At 43.9% G+C, this 16,656-nt stretch overlaps 1 protein-coding gene across 1 annotated transcript in view; it reads left to right on the top strand.

Annotated features, from left to right (window-relative positions):
* Window positions 1-15,573, top strand: part of PENK (proenkephalin) — a 73,181-nt gene extending 57,608 nt beyond the window's left edge. Inside the window, exon 3 of the mRNA XM_069621075.1 lies at window positions 14,601-15,573. Coding sequence (XP_069477176.1) covers window positions 14,601-15,251 — 651 coding nt within the window. The 3' untranslated portion in view covers window positions 15,252-15,573. The remainder of the gene's footprint in view (window positions 1-14,600) is intronic.
* Window positions 15,574-16,656: the final 1,083 nt, after the last annotated feature.

Below are 16,656 nucleotides of genomic sequence, written 5' to 3'. Positions count from 1 at the left end.
AGTCCCAAAATTCAAAGAGAAAAAAGAGACCTGGAGGACCTTCTCATGCACAGACACTTGAAACATGAGAGCTCTGGAATCACAAATTTAACAAGTAACACAATAATGAGATAAAGGACTTAGGGTAAGCTTCTCTAAAATGTTGTAAGCTTTGGCAATTAGGTGGCACTTTAAGTGCTGCCTTTGAGCTGCAACTATTGTCATGGGAAGTGAAGCTGATATAGTGATGGGATGTGAGTGGACAAACATGCTGTGGGTATTGTTTGGATTTGTATCCACCTATTGACCGCCCATGGCCATGCTATTCCTGATGATCATTCTCACCCACTACCTACCATTCCCCATATAAAACACCACCCGAGGATCTCTTTGAGGTAACTGTGCTTTTAAATGGAAGCCTATGTAATTTCTAATCAGTTTTCTGTAAGGTCATGCCGTATTTGCAATTATAAACCAGCTCCTTATGTAATAAGATTCTTTCAACCAATTGTGCCTTCAGCCACTCGATTTATAATAAATATCTGTAATTTCATCTTTTCCTGGCACTGAATTTCTGTTCATTACAAGCAGTGGCAAAGCCAATACTTTTGGCTCTTGTATAGGTATAAGATATGGATTTGCCAGGCACTGGGCCTCCTTCCGAGGTTGGCGGTAAGGGGTTAACGGTGCTGGTAATTGTGCCGGAGCCGTCAACCCCTTACGGCCCCATTACGAGTCTGCTCGCGGGACCCGCAAAGTGCACCTGGTAAAACCAGGTGCCCTTAGCTACCAGGCATCCTTAGCGGGTCTCGCTAGCAGACCAGGGAGCTAACAACGGGCCTGTTATTAACGGGCCCGTTGTTAGCTCCCTCCCCATTCCCATTGAGCCCTATGGGAGCTCGAATGGGAATGGGGATGTACCGGGTCCGAGTTCCTCCAATGAGGAATTACCGGGTCCTCCAAGGTTGGAATGGTCCAGTAATTCCTCATTTAAGGAACCCGTACCCGGTACCCGGTAAGGGGGTAACCAGGCCGCAAATAGCGGCATGATTACCTCCAAGGTCGTAATGACCCCCACTGTCCTAAACTACCAAGGTGCTAACACCGTTTGCCATCTGTTGCCATTTATGGCTGAGTAGTACCATTGTGGCAATGCCTGGAAAATAATTTTTCCGTGCCCACATAAAAGTAAAATTGTTGTTGATGGGGTGCTGCTGAGCAGCCTGTGAAATGGATGTGCTTCCTTGAGCCTCTGTGACCGCCTCACGCTTATGCAGTCTGGATGATTGCAACCTTACTGTGATGCAGGTATCTAAGAGACTAGAGTCGGCCATAATGCCTACGCCACGAGTGTGGTAGTGCTTTTAGCTTTGGGGAGCCACTGCAGACCCGTTAAACTGATGGGCTACCCTATGCGGCACAACGTATGGCTCCTACTGGCAGCCTGAAGACTGAGCCCAGGCCATGGCATATATATGCAGATCAGCTTGATCTGGACTAACGTTGGAAGGCCCGGTAACAACTGAGTGGGCCGTGTGTGCCGTGATCAGTGACACTTACAGCCATGATTGTGTGTGAGGCTTGCAGCCCTGATATAGTGCGACCACTGGAGTATGCACATTGTAACCTGGGATATCTCCTGACATCGGTGAGCACCGCGCATAAGGGGGTTTTGCAAATGGCCCGGGGAGGCCCATTTCACCAGCTGGGAGTGTGTGCAGCCATGGGGTTTTCTACATAATTTACTGGTGTGTACTTACAGTGGGTTCACTTGCATAACACCGGAGGAGAAGCGACTGGCTTGGGTGAAGAGCGGATACCTTGCCACCTGTGGCAATAACGTGTTGGCTGGATAGGTTGGGCACCCAGCTAGGTTGTGTTATACACTGAGTCTCTAACCTTGGCAACTACCCAACTCTATGCCATTGCTGAGTGGCACTACCCTGCCAATATGTCAAAAGAAGGGGGCAACCAGAAAAAGCAGAGCAACCTGGAGGCATTTACATGCCACACTAGTAGACCTCGCATTGATCCTTCTCCTGAGCTGAGTGAGCAGCGGGGATAAGGAGAACAGGGCATCCCAAACCTGGGATAACTCATGGAGAGTATGCAGGTGGTATCTGCCACTATGACGGATAAACTAGATGGTATTAGGTCAAATATCAACACCCTCAATAGCAAAATAGAACTGGTGTACACTAGAGTGACGGAGGCGGAGACGCGCATCGGCGTGGCTGAGGATGACATATTTGCGCTTAGAAACCAAGTGACCGGTATGGCCAAAGACACAAGGAGAGCCTTGCTAAAATGTGATGACCTGGAATCCAGATGGGAAGAAATAGCATTCGTATAGGGGCCTCCCTGAGGGATTTGGGCATGACCCTATGCTTAATGAACTACTTGGAGACCTAAACATCTTGTTAGCGTTTGTGGTCGAATGGGTACAAAGGTCACCAACAACGAGACCGAAACCGGGAGCCTGCCCAGGACTGTCATCGTGAAACTCCTCAATTACCGAAACCAGGACACCATCCTGTAGTTGGCAAGAGAAAAAGGCCTATTATGCTATGAAGACACCACAGTGCATATTTACCCGGATTTCACTGCTGCTGTGCAAATGGAGCATACTTCTTTTTTTGGGAGTAAACATTGTTTTTAGAGACAGAGCAGTCCCAAATACAATTTTTTTTTATATATATGTTTTATTGGTTAATCAACGTTAAACCTTAAACATTCATCCCAAGAAGAAAAAAGGAAAAAAACATCATCCTTAGATTAATTTTTTGGTTTCATGTCCACATTTCAGGGTCCTCAACAGGATTCCCAAAGATAATCCTTCAGACTATTCTGTCCTGGGTCACTACTGTATCACTTTCCTCCTGATCCAGCTTTAGGGATTCTACGAACTTTAGAGCATCAAGTGTCCGCCCAACTCTTTCAACTGTTAGGAGACGCTCCCAGTATTCCTCTTCAGTTTCCAAGGAGATATTACTTGTGTAACTTCCCAAGTGTGAGTGGCGTTTTGATGCCAAGGCTGGACATGTTAGCATCACGTGCTTAACAGATTCGATTTGGTCCTTATTTCTACAGAACCTGCAGAACGCTGATGATTTTTCAATAAGTCTTCTTCTCAGTTTTACCTCACGGGAGCACCATATATTGAGTCTACAGCGCAACAGCAGGTCTCTGTAGTGTTTAGATGGAAATTTCTGTAGGTACGGTGGGAGGATGTTAAGTGCTTTGCGTTCCCAAATGATGTTAGGACACCAATTTCGTAACAGTTTGTTCTCCTGAGTTTCCTCCCAATCTTTTTCCCGTACAATTGTTTAGCCTTGTCCGGGTTGCACTTCAGGATATCATCCGAGATGCCCAGCTGTACCAGGGTTTCCTCACATCTCCTTTTCCACTCCTGCAGGATTATATCTTCGTTAGGTAGGCCAGGTCTTGCTAGAATTCTATAAGGCTGCTCAAGATCGATAAAAGCCAGATAGATCGTGGTCTTCTCTTTCAGTGCTTTAGCCTTTAATAAGTTTATCAAGTTTATCAAAAAGAGGTTAAGGGCAGTGCCCACGCCGCTTATAAAGGCTGTCTGTCTTTCGTCCAAGATGTTAGTTCCTGAGGCCCATTTTTTTTAAGTTCCTTAACAGGATGGACGCGAAGAGTTTACCAATGGAGTCCAACAATGCAATTGGCCTGTATTTCCTTGGATTACCACGATCCCCCTTTTTAAAGATGGGAACTATATATGCCTCCGTCCACATAGTTGGAATTTGCCTGGCTTTCATTATTTTTTGGAAAAGTGTATATATCAGGTCAGACCAACCTTCACAGTTCTCTTTTAGCATTTTGTTGGAGATACGATCAGGGCCTGCTGCCCTGGAGGTGCTGAGATTTTTAATGAGCATCAGTATATCATCTCTATCGAATTCCAGGGCCCAGGCAGGACCCTCAGTTCTTATCTCAGGTCCAATCTCCTTGGTTTTCCCTTTAAACAGCGCAGTATAATGCCGGAACCAACTGTCCTCTGAGACTTGATTGACGCCTATTGCTGACTGGTTCAAGTCTCTATTATTAATTAAATCCCAAGTGCATCTTGTGTTGTTTGTTGATATCGCTGCCAGCATTTTTTCAGCGTCTCTTTGTGTTCTTAAGAAACGAGTTGAACGCAGCCAGTTTTTATAAGTTTGCCTGCATTTCCTCAAAAGCTCTTCTTTCTCCGTGCTGTTAATCTTTTTTATGAACTTGAGTTCTGCTCTATATTGCTTTCTTCTAGTTACTACAAGTTCATCATAGGCGTGCTTTTTTTCGATGATGTTCACTTTCGCTGGATCATACTTAACCACAAATGCTTCCAACAGCCATTTGTATTCGACTGACTCTTCACCTTTATTAGAGGCTTCTTGATAGTCCTGCACCAACTTCGGTATGGCTTGATTTTTTAATCTCAATCGATTTCTCCCCCACAAAACTTCTGTCTCGCTCCATTTGTTAGTCATTGTTGTTAATCTAATGTCCCATGCAAGTTCGGTTCTCAACAGACTGTGGTCACTATTAGCTTGCTTGGTTATTGTGAAAGATTTAATCCACGGAAGCGTGTTTCCACCTACGAAACAGTAGTCTAGGCATGCAGCGGTTTTCCCGTTATGCCATGTGTTTGCACCCATTAGATCGCCTCTGGTCTGGCTGTTTAGCATCCTCATATCACAGATAGACATTTCCTTCATCCATCGACTTTCGTTTCCTCGTAGATTTTCTGTTTCCCTAATTTTACCATCCTTATCTAGAAGTTTGATGTTTAGATCTCCATTTAATAGAATCAACTTATCTTTATCTTCAATCATGGACTTGTCAATTGTATTCATGATGGATTTTAGGTAATTCCCCTGGCTCGGCATGTTTTCGCTCCAATAAGTATTAATAAGAATCATTTTTTTGGAGTCCTCCTGTTTCTCTGCTTTAAAAGCAATTGATAGGATTTGCACATAGGGATTAGGTGTATCATGTTCCAGGACTTGCAGTGGAGAATCCAGTTTCTTTAACACCATCAGACCCGCAAATGGTCTACCTTTAGGGCCCTTTTTAGCCGGGTTAAAGTAGACTTCATAGCCCTCACAAATTGGGGCTTCACGCAGCCAGGACTCCTGAATGGAGATTAGATCGTAGTTGGCTAGGAAGCCATTATCCTTCGAGAACAGATGTTGAAATCCTCTGGTATTCCATGAGGCACAGTATACAGATATATATTGCTCTTCCTTACTCTATTGCTTCTTCTTAGAATTACAGGTGGTCATCGTCCATAGCCGATCATTAATTTTAAGTTCCGGGTAATTCCGGTTAGATTTTCCCTTCCTTGGATTTTCCAAGTTATCCACTGTGAATGTCAGGTTTTTTAATTTCTCAACAAAGTACTCCTTGGTGGGGGGTTGGTCGTTAAGGATTTTTCCTTCTTTTCTAGTTTTTTTCTCCTCCCCCTCCATCTCCCTTGCTTTTACATCCCTTTTTCTTGCCTCCTCGCTCACTCTATCATTTGATTTACAAACATGAGCCAATGGTTTTTCCCTGCCAAGTTCTATGGGCTCCGCCCTGGGTCTCCTTCCACCCATTGTTGTATCTTTTGGATTTGTATATTTGGTATCCCGGTCCCAATCTTCTAGGCGATAGCCCTTTTTTTTAAGATATTCGTTGGCCTTCAGAAACTTCTGTTTGATTTCATTTGAGGTAAGATGTAATATTACTTGGTCCGTCCTCTGTTCCCTTGGGAATTCGACGACTTTTATGTCGTCTGATGAAATTTCCCGAAGCGCTGGAATCTGCTTACAGAGAGACACAACATAACATCTATTTAGAAGGGCCTTTCTAGGTCCATTAGATGTAGTTTCCAACTTCAGATAGTATACTCTGGAGACAGATGGTTTCTTTTGAATTGGAACGTGCGACCTTTGTCTTTTTTTATCAACCATACAGTCCTTTTCACTGTAGGTACTTCTTTGCTCAGGGCGAGTATTTTCTTCTTGAAATCGTACATTCTTTTCTTTATGAGCCAACTCTTTCCTTTTTTGCTCCAAGGTTTTGAAGCACCAGGGCTGTTCATCATTATCATCATGATCTTTTTCAGAAGGGGCAGCTTTTTTTCTTAGCCCCCCTGTGGACTTAGTAATTGGGTCCTTTTGAGATTTCTTACCCACTTTCGAGGATAAATCCAAATCGACAGTGTCCCAGTTATCAATTGTCTTCCAATCTGACGGACTGATTCTTCCCAACTCATCTTCATCGCTAATTTTGTCCATGAGATCGATCAGGTCACTCAAGTCCGCAGATTTATCCAAATCATCCCTTTTGTCGTCCACTGAAAACTCCCTGATTTTAGATTCATTCACTCCCTCGGTCTCCATACTATCTAATTCTCCCATCGCCAGTTCTCTTCTTGGCTTCTTAGTACATTGCAAATTTTCCCTTCTCGGAGGAGTTCTTAAATTCCTCAAGAAGTCTCTTGATCCATTCACTTTCCGTTTGAGCGTTTCATTTTTTGATTTTTTTCCATTTTCTTTAGTTTTATTAACCAACTCTTTTCCCAACCGATGTTCCTTCTCTTTTATGATTGTGCCTGAGAAAATCGCAAAATTAGGCTGCTCTAGTTGGGGTTTCGGATCTTGTTTTTGATCTCCCTTACAACCAGGGGAAATAAGAATTATTTTCTCACGAGGTGTCTCTGGTTCGTTGCTTTGTTTCAATTTCATTGGGCCTTTCCCTCGGTTTAGATTTTCCACCGCCTGCGGATCCACTTTATTTTGTTTATGCAAAGATCTCATCCATTTGCAGTCTTCAAGAACTGCTTCCATAAGCAGTGACTTATCACTAGCATCCCTTCTTGCTAGATCACCGAGGCGGTTTTGCCAGTGCTGAGTTTGTTCAGCTTCTTTATTTATTCGTATATTCAGGTTTCGTAAGGACAGAGCCATTTGCATATTTGCCGCCTTTATTTTCAAATTCGTAGTAGTAACTTCTTGTACCGAGTCTTTTATCACCTCATAGAGTTTGAGAAAAGGCACTAATGAGATAGTCAGCGAGGTCATGATCACTTGTTGTATATGTTCCATGTCCTTTGCTCTTTCAGTTATACAGGCTTCGCTGATTAGTTGGGTTATTTGATCTTTTCGTGGTATATCCGGATTCGGCACTGGGTCTTCCATTGCCAACGTCTGGGTCATTTTAGTTATCATACGAGGTCCACCGACTGGAAGTTGCGATTTTGGATCTTGTTTTCGGCAACCTGAGCTAGTGTTAGTCTTCTCAAGATCAGTGTTTAGCTTCGCATTATCGCCCCGCTGATTAATGGCGGATAACTCAGAATCGGCGGTCACAAAGGATCTCCCTTTTTCTAGTTCCATGTCCAATGCTGCCATCCTCTCATTTATTAAGGAGAAGCTCTTCCTTTTTTCCCTTTGAATTTTCCCCGTAAGTAACGTAAGGTCCTGCATGATTTTACTCGCAAGGCTCAAGTTACTCAGGTTAACTGGTGGCAGCACTCTGGACCCTTGAGTTCTTAAAGGAGTCATCCTTTCAGAATCATTTTGAGGGTGTTTGTCTAAACACATCTTCGTAGGGTAATTCCCACCAATTGCACGCGGCTCCATCATTGGATTTTCTAAGGTCATAGGTGTACTTCTCTCGTTTGGGCCATCTTTTGGCCTCATATCCAATTTATCATTCTGATTATTTATATGGGTTTTTTGGTCGCTTTTACCCATAAGGTCTTGGATACAATTCTCTTCCCTGTATGGCTGGAAGATATCAATAGCTACTGGGGATGCCTCCCTGGAGCCTAGATGACGTGATTTTTCCTCCATGTCGATTGTAGAATCTTGCAGGGCTTTTTCCCATTGGCCCAACTCAATGACGTCCCAATCATCTCCATGAGTCCCTCCAATCTCAGATAATGGAGCCATCTCGTTGCTGGAGTTCTTTCTCGATTTTCTAGGCGCCTTTGGAGTGACGCTTCGTCTGTTCACCACCTTCTCCTCTGTTGAGCTCTCCATCCTTGGCTCCATGTCGAGATTAGGTTCGATAAGAGTTTCGACAGGTTCGTCGGCACGGTGACTCGTTTGAACGTCATCTTCACTTCGAGAAGTGGATAAATCCTTTCTCACATCAGTTTCGCTTCTAGCATTTGTTATTCCAGTCTCCCTATCGGCTCCCGTGTTGTCCAAATCACACGTGGCCTCCCCTTGTGGATCTTCCGGGAGCGGATTAGAATCTACTGGAATTTTGGTTTGTTCTTTTGAGGGAACAGAGCAAACACTTTGGGTAGTTGCATCTGACTCACCACTGTGTTGATCTTTCCCCTTCTCCTGGTTAGTATCGTCGTTCTGGGACTTTGATGGGTCTTGAATCATAGGAAAAGGATTCGTTACCCCTCCTATAGAGGGAATTGTACATGCCATTAGTTGCTTCGGGGAGTTTGGTATCAATCGTGAGTTATCTGGGTTTGGGCACATTTGAGGATTATTGTTCCCCATATCCGTGTTTGCCCCCACAGAAAGGCTCTTTCGTTTTTTGCTGCAAAAGGTAGGCCGCTTTGTTTCAACGAGGTCACTTTCGATGAGTGCTCAGGACTCCCCATTGCCTCTGGTAAAGAGGCAACTCTGTGCCTTACCTGGAGTCTAGTTCGCAGCCCCGTTGCAGTGATGTCCATGGACGCTGGGGCTGGTTTCATCCTGTCGTGCAGCTCCTCTATACAAACCTCCTAGTGGGTGAATGAACTACCAATTCTACTCGTTGCGGGGCGATCTCCGCTACAGCAAGCAGCCAAACAGCCCAACAGCCAGGTAACTCTCCAGACGATGCCCTTTGCGCGCTCGGGCTTAGCGCCACAAGGGTGTCTGGGTCAGACCTAAATTCTACTTCCTTCCTGGGGGAGGAGCCGGGGGCGGGCAAAGAGGCGGGGTCAGGCAGCGCTCCGGCGCAATGGTGTTTCCCCTCCTGCCTCCGCACTGGGTGTCCGCACAGGCGAACCTCAAGGGAAGCAGACTGTAAAACGAAGGAGTTCTTCAGTCACACAGCAGCCACAGCCCAACAGCCAGGTAACTCTCCAGACGATGCCCTTTGCGCGCTCGGGCTCCCAAATACAATGCTTTTCCCAGCAAGATTGGGAATACAACATCGGATTAAAGTTCTCTTTTTCACGATACCGGAGGAAGCTGTGGCCTTCATAGAGGCCAATATACTCATGCAGGTCCTGCAGGATACAATGGAGAGGTGGAGATGGCGGCCTCTTCCACGTGATGGTTGTACTGTATAGTGGTGTGGACCCTGCCATGCTTGATGCAGCTGGCACCTGTTCGAATGTGCTAATAATGTTTTATTGACTTTGTGCTGGTAATAATGTTCTGGTGTGATATGCTGAGACAACGCCGACAGTGAGCACTCAGGTTTATTGTTCATTTATCCTATGTAATGTTGGGCGGGGTAGTATTGGAGGCGGAAGGAAGTGGAAGATGTGTTCCCCTGTGCAAGGTTGCTGGTATGGCACTGGTGGTAGTGTTGGCGTTAGGGAGGGGGTTTGGGGAGGATTGACATGGCTCTGGTTGGGGAGACGATGAGGGAGGTGGGGGTAGGTGCTGTTGTTGGGGAAAAGGTATTTCAAAATTGTTTTGGCATGCACAATACAAAGAACAATGCTGTATGCAGTTTATATTTGACAGTGCTATGGTTATACTATAAGGCTGAGATGCTTGACTCTATTCTAGACTTTGATGGGAACTGTTCAAATTCTGAGCTGGAATATAAGGGGGCTTGGGAATTACTCCAAAGCTAGGGGAATAGGGTCTCATGTGAACCGGCACAATGTACGCATACTATTCCTACAGAAAAACTCACAAACGTGGGAATGTGAATTATGGTTTGCTAAGGGGTGGGGTACTAATAGATTTTGCACTAACCTCTCGACTCAGTCCAGAGGGCTGTTGACCCTGATTCATAAACGTGTTACCTTTAAATAATTGCTAATCTCACATGTAGGTCTGGACGTACACAGTAAGTTGTTAAGTAGGGAAATGCTACTGGGGAATTCATATAAGCAGAACTTGGATGACCTGGGGTTCCATGCAAACTTGACGGACATTCTCATGGTTTATCATATGATACCGATTATTTGGGGGGGGGAGATATGAATACAATTTTAAACCTTGACCTGAACCATATAGGTAAGGCTCCAGATCAAAGGCAGCAGTCTGTATTCTAAACCAAATGAATAGGCTTAAGCTATCTGGCATATGACGGATTTTGCATACAGTGACAAAGGGATTCTCTTATTATTCATCAGTACACAAAATGTCGTCTCGGATAGAGCTATTCTTGATCTCAGAGAACCTAGTGTGGCAGATGGTAGAGGCTGATATACTCCCCCATACCTATCTGGATCACTCACCAATAGTGCTCTCTTAAAGATGGGGTGGGAAACCCTGGGACCGCACAGCATGGCGATTTAAATCGTTGGCTTTACAGGATTTGGTATTTAGAACAAGTGGTGAAGACAACATCCATACTTTTTTTTTAAGACTAATGACAACAATACAATGTCATAAGGTATCCTTTGGCAAACGTTTAAGGTGTTTGTTAGGGTGATGGCCATGTCTAGGGAGTTTGCTGTGCTTAAGGTTAAACATAGAGACATAGCCATTATTCAAGACCAACTAAACGCCCTGGAAAGCAAATATGTGGCTGCACCAAACCATGCTTTGCAGGCAGATATTAAGACCAAACTAGAGGTATTTCAGCAGCATGTTGATAGAGAGGTGAAATATTTTGCGGTGCCAGCTGTGGCTAGAAGATACAGGAAAGGGGAGCAACCTGGTAGGACACTGTCCAAATTGATACGGATGGAAAAGGGTCTGAATTATATTGTAGGAATGAGCAACGAACATCAGGTTATACAACATTCGGTTCAGGGTATTACAATTGTTCTCTCAGAAGGTGCCAGAAGGCAGCTAAACAACCCCTTTACTGTAGAAGAAATATTTAAAGTAATAAAGGACCTTCCGAGGAACAAGTCTTCAGGTCCTAATGGACTCTTGGTGGAATTTTACATTGAATATGGTGCTCTTTTGGCCCCATACTTGTTGAAAGTGTGGGAGGAATCTGCACATTATGGGCAACTCCCGAGGACACTTCGAGAAGTCATTATTACTGTACTCCGGAGACAGGGAAACCCAGTGAGGAATGCAGCTCTTACAGATTATTGTCCCTCATGAACTTAGATGCCAAAGTGTATGCTAAAGTCATAGCTAATAAGTTACTACCCCTCATGTTTTCCCAAATACACCACAATCAAGCGTGTTTCATACTAGAAAGATCTACATCTCTAAACCTCAGATGACTGTTTAATATCATGTCCCGTATAACACCTGCCACCCAAGCAGTGGCCGTAGCATTAGACGCTCAAAAAGCATTCGACATGGTATCCTGAACATTCCTGTTTGGGTCCTATGAAGAAGCGGTTTGGGAGAACAATTAATACAATATATCAAACTTCTATATACGAATCCCACTGCCATTGTCCGAGTTAACGCAGTGCAGTCTAAGCCAGCAAACTCAACAGTGGGATGCTTCAGGGCTGCCCACTGTCACCCATACTATTTGCTTTAGCGATTGAGCCCATGGCGGATCTGATTAGGCACCTCCACAGCTCCACAGAAAGCAGGAAGTACAAATACCAGAGCAGTCGTAGATCATCTCTCTATACGCGAATGACATGTTATTTTATGTTAGGGACCCCCAAAACAACTTAGACCCTATTATGGAAGGCATTACCGAAATTGGTAAATATTCTAGGTTTACAGTAAATTATGATAAGTCTTCCCCTCTGGGAGTTTTTCCACTGCAATGGGTGCCAGACAGATTTAAATACCTAGGAGTCATGATCTCCAGGGAAAAAAAATACATTGCTGACTGAACCTTGAAAACCTTGAAACCCACGCAGCATATGCACACACAAAAATTAGCCATTGGTCGTGCATACCAATGTTGCCAGCAGGCTGATTTGCGTTGATTAAAATGATATTTGTGCCCAAATTATTGTATCTATTTGTAAATGTACCGATATGGCTGGGCAGACCGGTTTAAGGCTCTCCATTGGAACATGTCCCGATTCCTATGACATTCTGGGGCTGTTAGGAAAAAATAGGAAGATGTGGCGCAATCGTGTAGTAGAGAGGGTTTACAAATCCAAACAAGGAGGTATGCTGGTTGGCTGCTGAGGCGCAGGTTGCAACCTATTGGTATGGAACAGATGTGACTCTCCCGCATGTCAAGTTGGAAAAAGAAGCAGCGGGAGATTCTGATATGAAATCATTAATCCTAGATGATAATTACAAAGATGATTGCCCATTTGACCCTGTGCAGACAAAGCTGTTAGCTTGGAGGGCAATTTCCATTAAAACTAATGTGAAAAACCCATAGTGCCGTTGGCTACCTTTGTGGATTTTCCCTAACTTTTAACCTATGTGGGAAGCGTTGCTGAAGTCACACTGGAACGAGCTAGGTTATCACACAATCGGAGATTTGTTCATTGAAGGGAAGTTTCTTGACACTGCAAACCTGGAGGGAGGGCCACAAGAGTACACCCACAGAAAGGCTAACATTTCATAGACCTAGGCTGGTGGCGCAAAAACGGTGGTAATGCTACCCGATAGAATCCCCGGAAACAAGCTGCCTGTCCTTATATCCAATTTATATGGGTGCCGGAGAATATTAGCAACCCTATATAAAGGGATCTCCTTGGGGTAGTCGGGAGAAGTGGGCAGAGGAGTTGGAGCTCAACATAACAGATGGACAGTGGAAGTCTAAGTGTTCGTTCACTAAATCAGTCTCCATGAATATGAGTATGAAGTTAATTCAATATAAGATACTGCATATGCTACATTATATGCACGTAACCTGGGGAAAATACACCCCAACCATGATGGTCGATGTCCAAGGTGTAGGTGTGAAGATGCAGGGTATGCACACATGCTGTGGATCTGCCCGGAGCTAGTGTGCTTCTTGGAACAGATTTATACAATACTGTCTAGTGTAATAAAAAACAACCGTATAAATCCCTAACGAGTGTACTATTTGCGGTGTGAGCTGATATCCCTGCAAGGCGATTTAGGTCCTTCTTGAATGTTGGATGTATTCTATGAAAATGGAAAGATCAGCATCTTCCAAATGGCTGTGAATGGTTGATAGAACTGACGTGGGTTAATGAGTGTGAAGACACGTATGTAGAAATACAGCCAATAACATCGCACCCTAGAGATATAGAGTATGAGTTCCGAGCATTCCTTGCAAAAGCTTAGTCAAGATGTGTGCTGATGACGTGGACAAACCCCGGACAGGTACTGCCACATGTGAATAACCCAGTCTCAAATGTAATGGTGGTACTGTAACATAGGGCCTCATTACAACTCGTCACAGTACGACTCTACTGGCGGGTGCCGTGCCGCCTGCCAGGGTCAAACCTGGCAGGTGGAACGGCACCCGCCCACAGAGATTTTCCAGAAGCACCGGAATCCTTATTAACAGTGCCGGTGCTTGCGTGGTTCCCTTTCCCATTGAGTCCTGTGTGACTCAATGGGAATGGGGATTTAACATTTACCAGCGCCTAACTTCCAGGAACACCAGGGTTGTAATCCCCCATGTTACCGGCAAGCCAGGCACCGGTGAATATTGCAAGTCTGGTGGCAACCCAGGGGTAGCACCGGCAGGGTTACCGCCGGACTTGTAATGAGGCCCATAGTGTCTTGTCAACATGCTTTATTAAGTGCTTGCCGAACTAAGGGCCCGATTCATGGAATATTTGCCCGGTTCAGAGTGAATTTGCACTGCTGAAAAGTGACTTTCAGCAGTGCAAATTCCCATTGAACCGGGCAAATATTCCATGAAGCGGACCCTTAAAGTTATTAATAAATCCTTGTTTAAACTATGCCTATGCAGTTGCCTTCTAACGTGCTTTGTAAAAGATCAGCGATTCAACTACCTCACCAGCCGTAACCTGCTTTTTGCTCAGATAGAATGTTTAATTTGTGCACTGCTGGAGTTTAACACATGTGAGAAAGAATCTACTTGTTTTCGATACATTTTATTAAACTGCTTGAAATACTTTTCTGCAACACATTAGGAGCTCCATTTTTTGTTTTTTTAAAAATCCAAACAGATTTTATATTGGTTATATGGATAAGCAAATGGAAGATCTCTTACATTGTATTACATTGTATTATGAAAGAAACGAGGAATTAAAAGGTAATGACAGTATGTGGTCACGTATTATGAGGAATAAACTGGCCACTAGAATACATAAAAATGATATTGCAGGTCATCTTGAAGATCCGTGACCTTATAAAGGAACTCGGCCTGGAGCCTCCTTCCTCTATTTGGTCACAAAAGTCCTCACTGACTTGCAATATCCTTATAACCTATGGTAGGAGGTACTTCATCTCATATATTATTACGTGTTATTGTATGCAATGTGTTCATACTTCACAAACAAATATAGGGGATACGATATGTGTCAGCTGAAAGCATTTTATTAGCATTTGTTTCACTTCATAAAATAATTGGCAAATATCCAATTTTTATCATTGTAGGCTTGTACGCTGGAATGTGAAGGCAAACTTCCCTCTTCTAATGCCTGGGACACCTGCAAGGAGTTCCTGCAACTTATCAAACTGGACATTGCTCAACAAAATGGCGAGCGAGATCCAGACAGGGATGACAGCCACTTACTTGCTAAGAAATATGGCGGCTTCATGAAAAGATATGGTGGGTTCATGAAGAAAATGGACGAGCTTTACCGCATAGAACCAGATGAAGAGAATAATGGTGAGATCCTGACCAAGAGGTATGGGGGCTTCATGAAGAAGGACTCTGATGGCGAAGCTGCGGAACTTCTGAGGGAGCTGCTAGGCCCTGGCAACGGAGATAACCCAGATGCTGGGCATTATGGAGACAACATTAACGAAAGCCAAGGGGAGGTCAGCAAACGCTACGGGGGTTTCATGAGAGGGGTCAAGAGGAGCCCAGAGATGGAAGAAGGGCCCAAGGATCTGCACAAGAGGTACGGAGGTTTCATGCGGAGAGTGGGGAGGCCAGAATGGTGGCTGGACTATCAGAAACGATATGGGGGATTCATGCGGCGCTTCACCGATTCTTCAGCCCCTTCCGATGAAGATGGGGAGAGTCATTCCAAAGAAACCCCAGAGATGGAGAAGAGATATGGCGGATTTATGAGATATTAAAAATCCTCCCCACTATCCTCACTCAAAGACTGCCTCATTGGTCATACTTTATTGTAATGTGTTGCTTGCACTGTACAGTTTTTTACTGTCCCAGTTAAACAACGCAACCTGCGATCTGTCATTTCAGGTTCTGTGTTACTTTTAAGTCGAGAACTAACTTCTGTTTTAGTCATATATATATAAATATATATATATATTTGAGTCTTGATTGTAGTTCTTATGCTAAAATTATTTTTGTTACCTTCTCCTTTTTATTTTGAAAAGAACAGCACATCTATGAAAGCTTATTGTATATATAATAAAAAATTCATCTTAACTGCAACCAGTGTGTTTAAGTGTTCATTTTTCAGCTGCAGCACGACCTAGTGCATTGCCAATCGTGTGTCTTTTTTTGTGTTGGCTCCCTCCTGTTAGCCAAAGAGGCCATTTGGACATCAGGAGGATGTCTACCCTGAAGTAGTGAAAACTGAACCTGCTCACTGGGTACTTATGCTTTCCTAGCCCTGCGGCAGTGCATTCATTAAAGTCTTACTCATATTATTTGTGATGCATCATGTTTGGGGGCGTCAGAAAATGCTGTTGTGACACTAGGCAGAATTCGGGGAATGTGAAGATCACAACTCGTACTATTGAGATACAATAGAAAATACATTTGACCACATACGTAGTGTAATTCTCACCAGTTGCTAAAAGGCCAAATAATTAAAGGACTTGCCTGAATCAATTATTTGAGGCACTGATGTCTATATTCGCAGCCTTTCAGAATGATAGCAGGGAAGGGCAGCTATCAAACATGTGAACATTATGCAGTACAAAAGGTCTTGGCAGTACAAAATGACTTTGCAAAGACTTTGCACGGCAAACATACACTTTGCACAGTTCCATGAACCAGGGTTTGTGTCGGCAGTGCAAAGTCACTTTTCAGCAGTGCAATGTCACTTGGAACTGTGCAAACAATCCCATGAATCGGGCCCATTATCTCTTAAAATTCATAACATACAGCATATAAAAAATATATATAAGCAAATACAATACAGTCATCCTAATATCAAATATAGATGACCACCTCTAGGTTATGAAGACCATGTGCTGAAAGAACCTAACAATGGACAAAGTTATGGTTGGCCACTGAACAAAATGGCCCACACATCTTCCTCTGTTAGAGTCCTGTACTGATTGAAAAATGTACCCAAAAATGGTCTCTTTTGTCAGCCAAACAGGGCAAGACATCAGCAAATGCCTCACATTTTCAGTTTAAGATGTGACCTTACAAAAGCGACAGAAGCTATCCTCCTTTGACCATCTTTGACGCATGCCTTGTACCTTTAAGTACCTTTAAGCGCACTGAATTTCTATATAAGGGTCTAGGATCTTGCCCAAATACTTTGGCAGTGTTGAAAGCGTT

This window comes from Ambystoma mexicanum, chromosome 5q, assembly GCF_040938575.1.
Source record: "Ambystoma mexicanum isolate Mex_15411 chromosome 5q, UKY_AmexF1_1, whole genome shotgun sequence".
Lineage (NCBI taxonomy): Eukaryota > Metazoa > Chordata > Amphibia > Caudata > Ambystomatidae > Ambystoma > Ambystoma mexicanum.
Note: the sequence above shows the minus strand (reverse complement) of the source record. Positions and strands in the feature narration are given on the sequence as shown.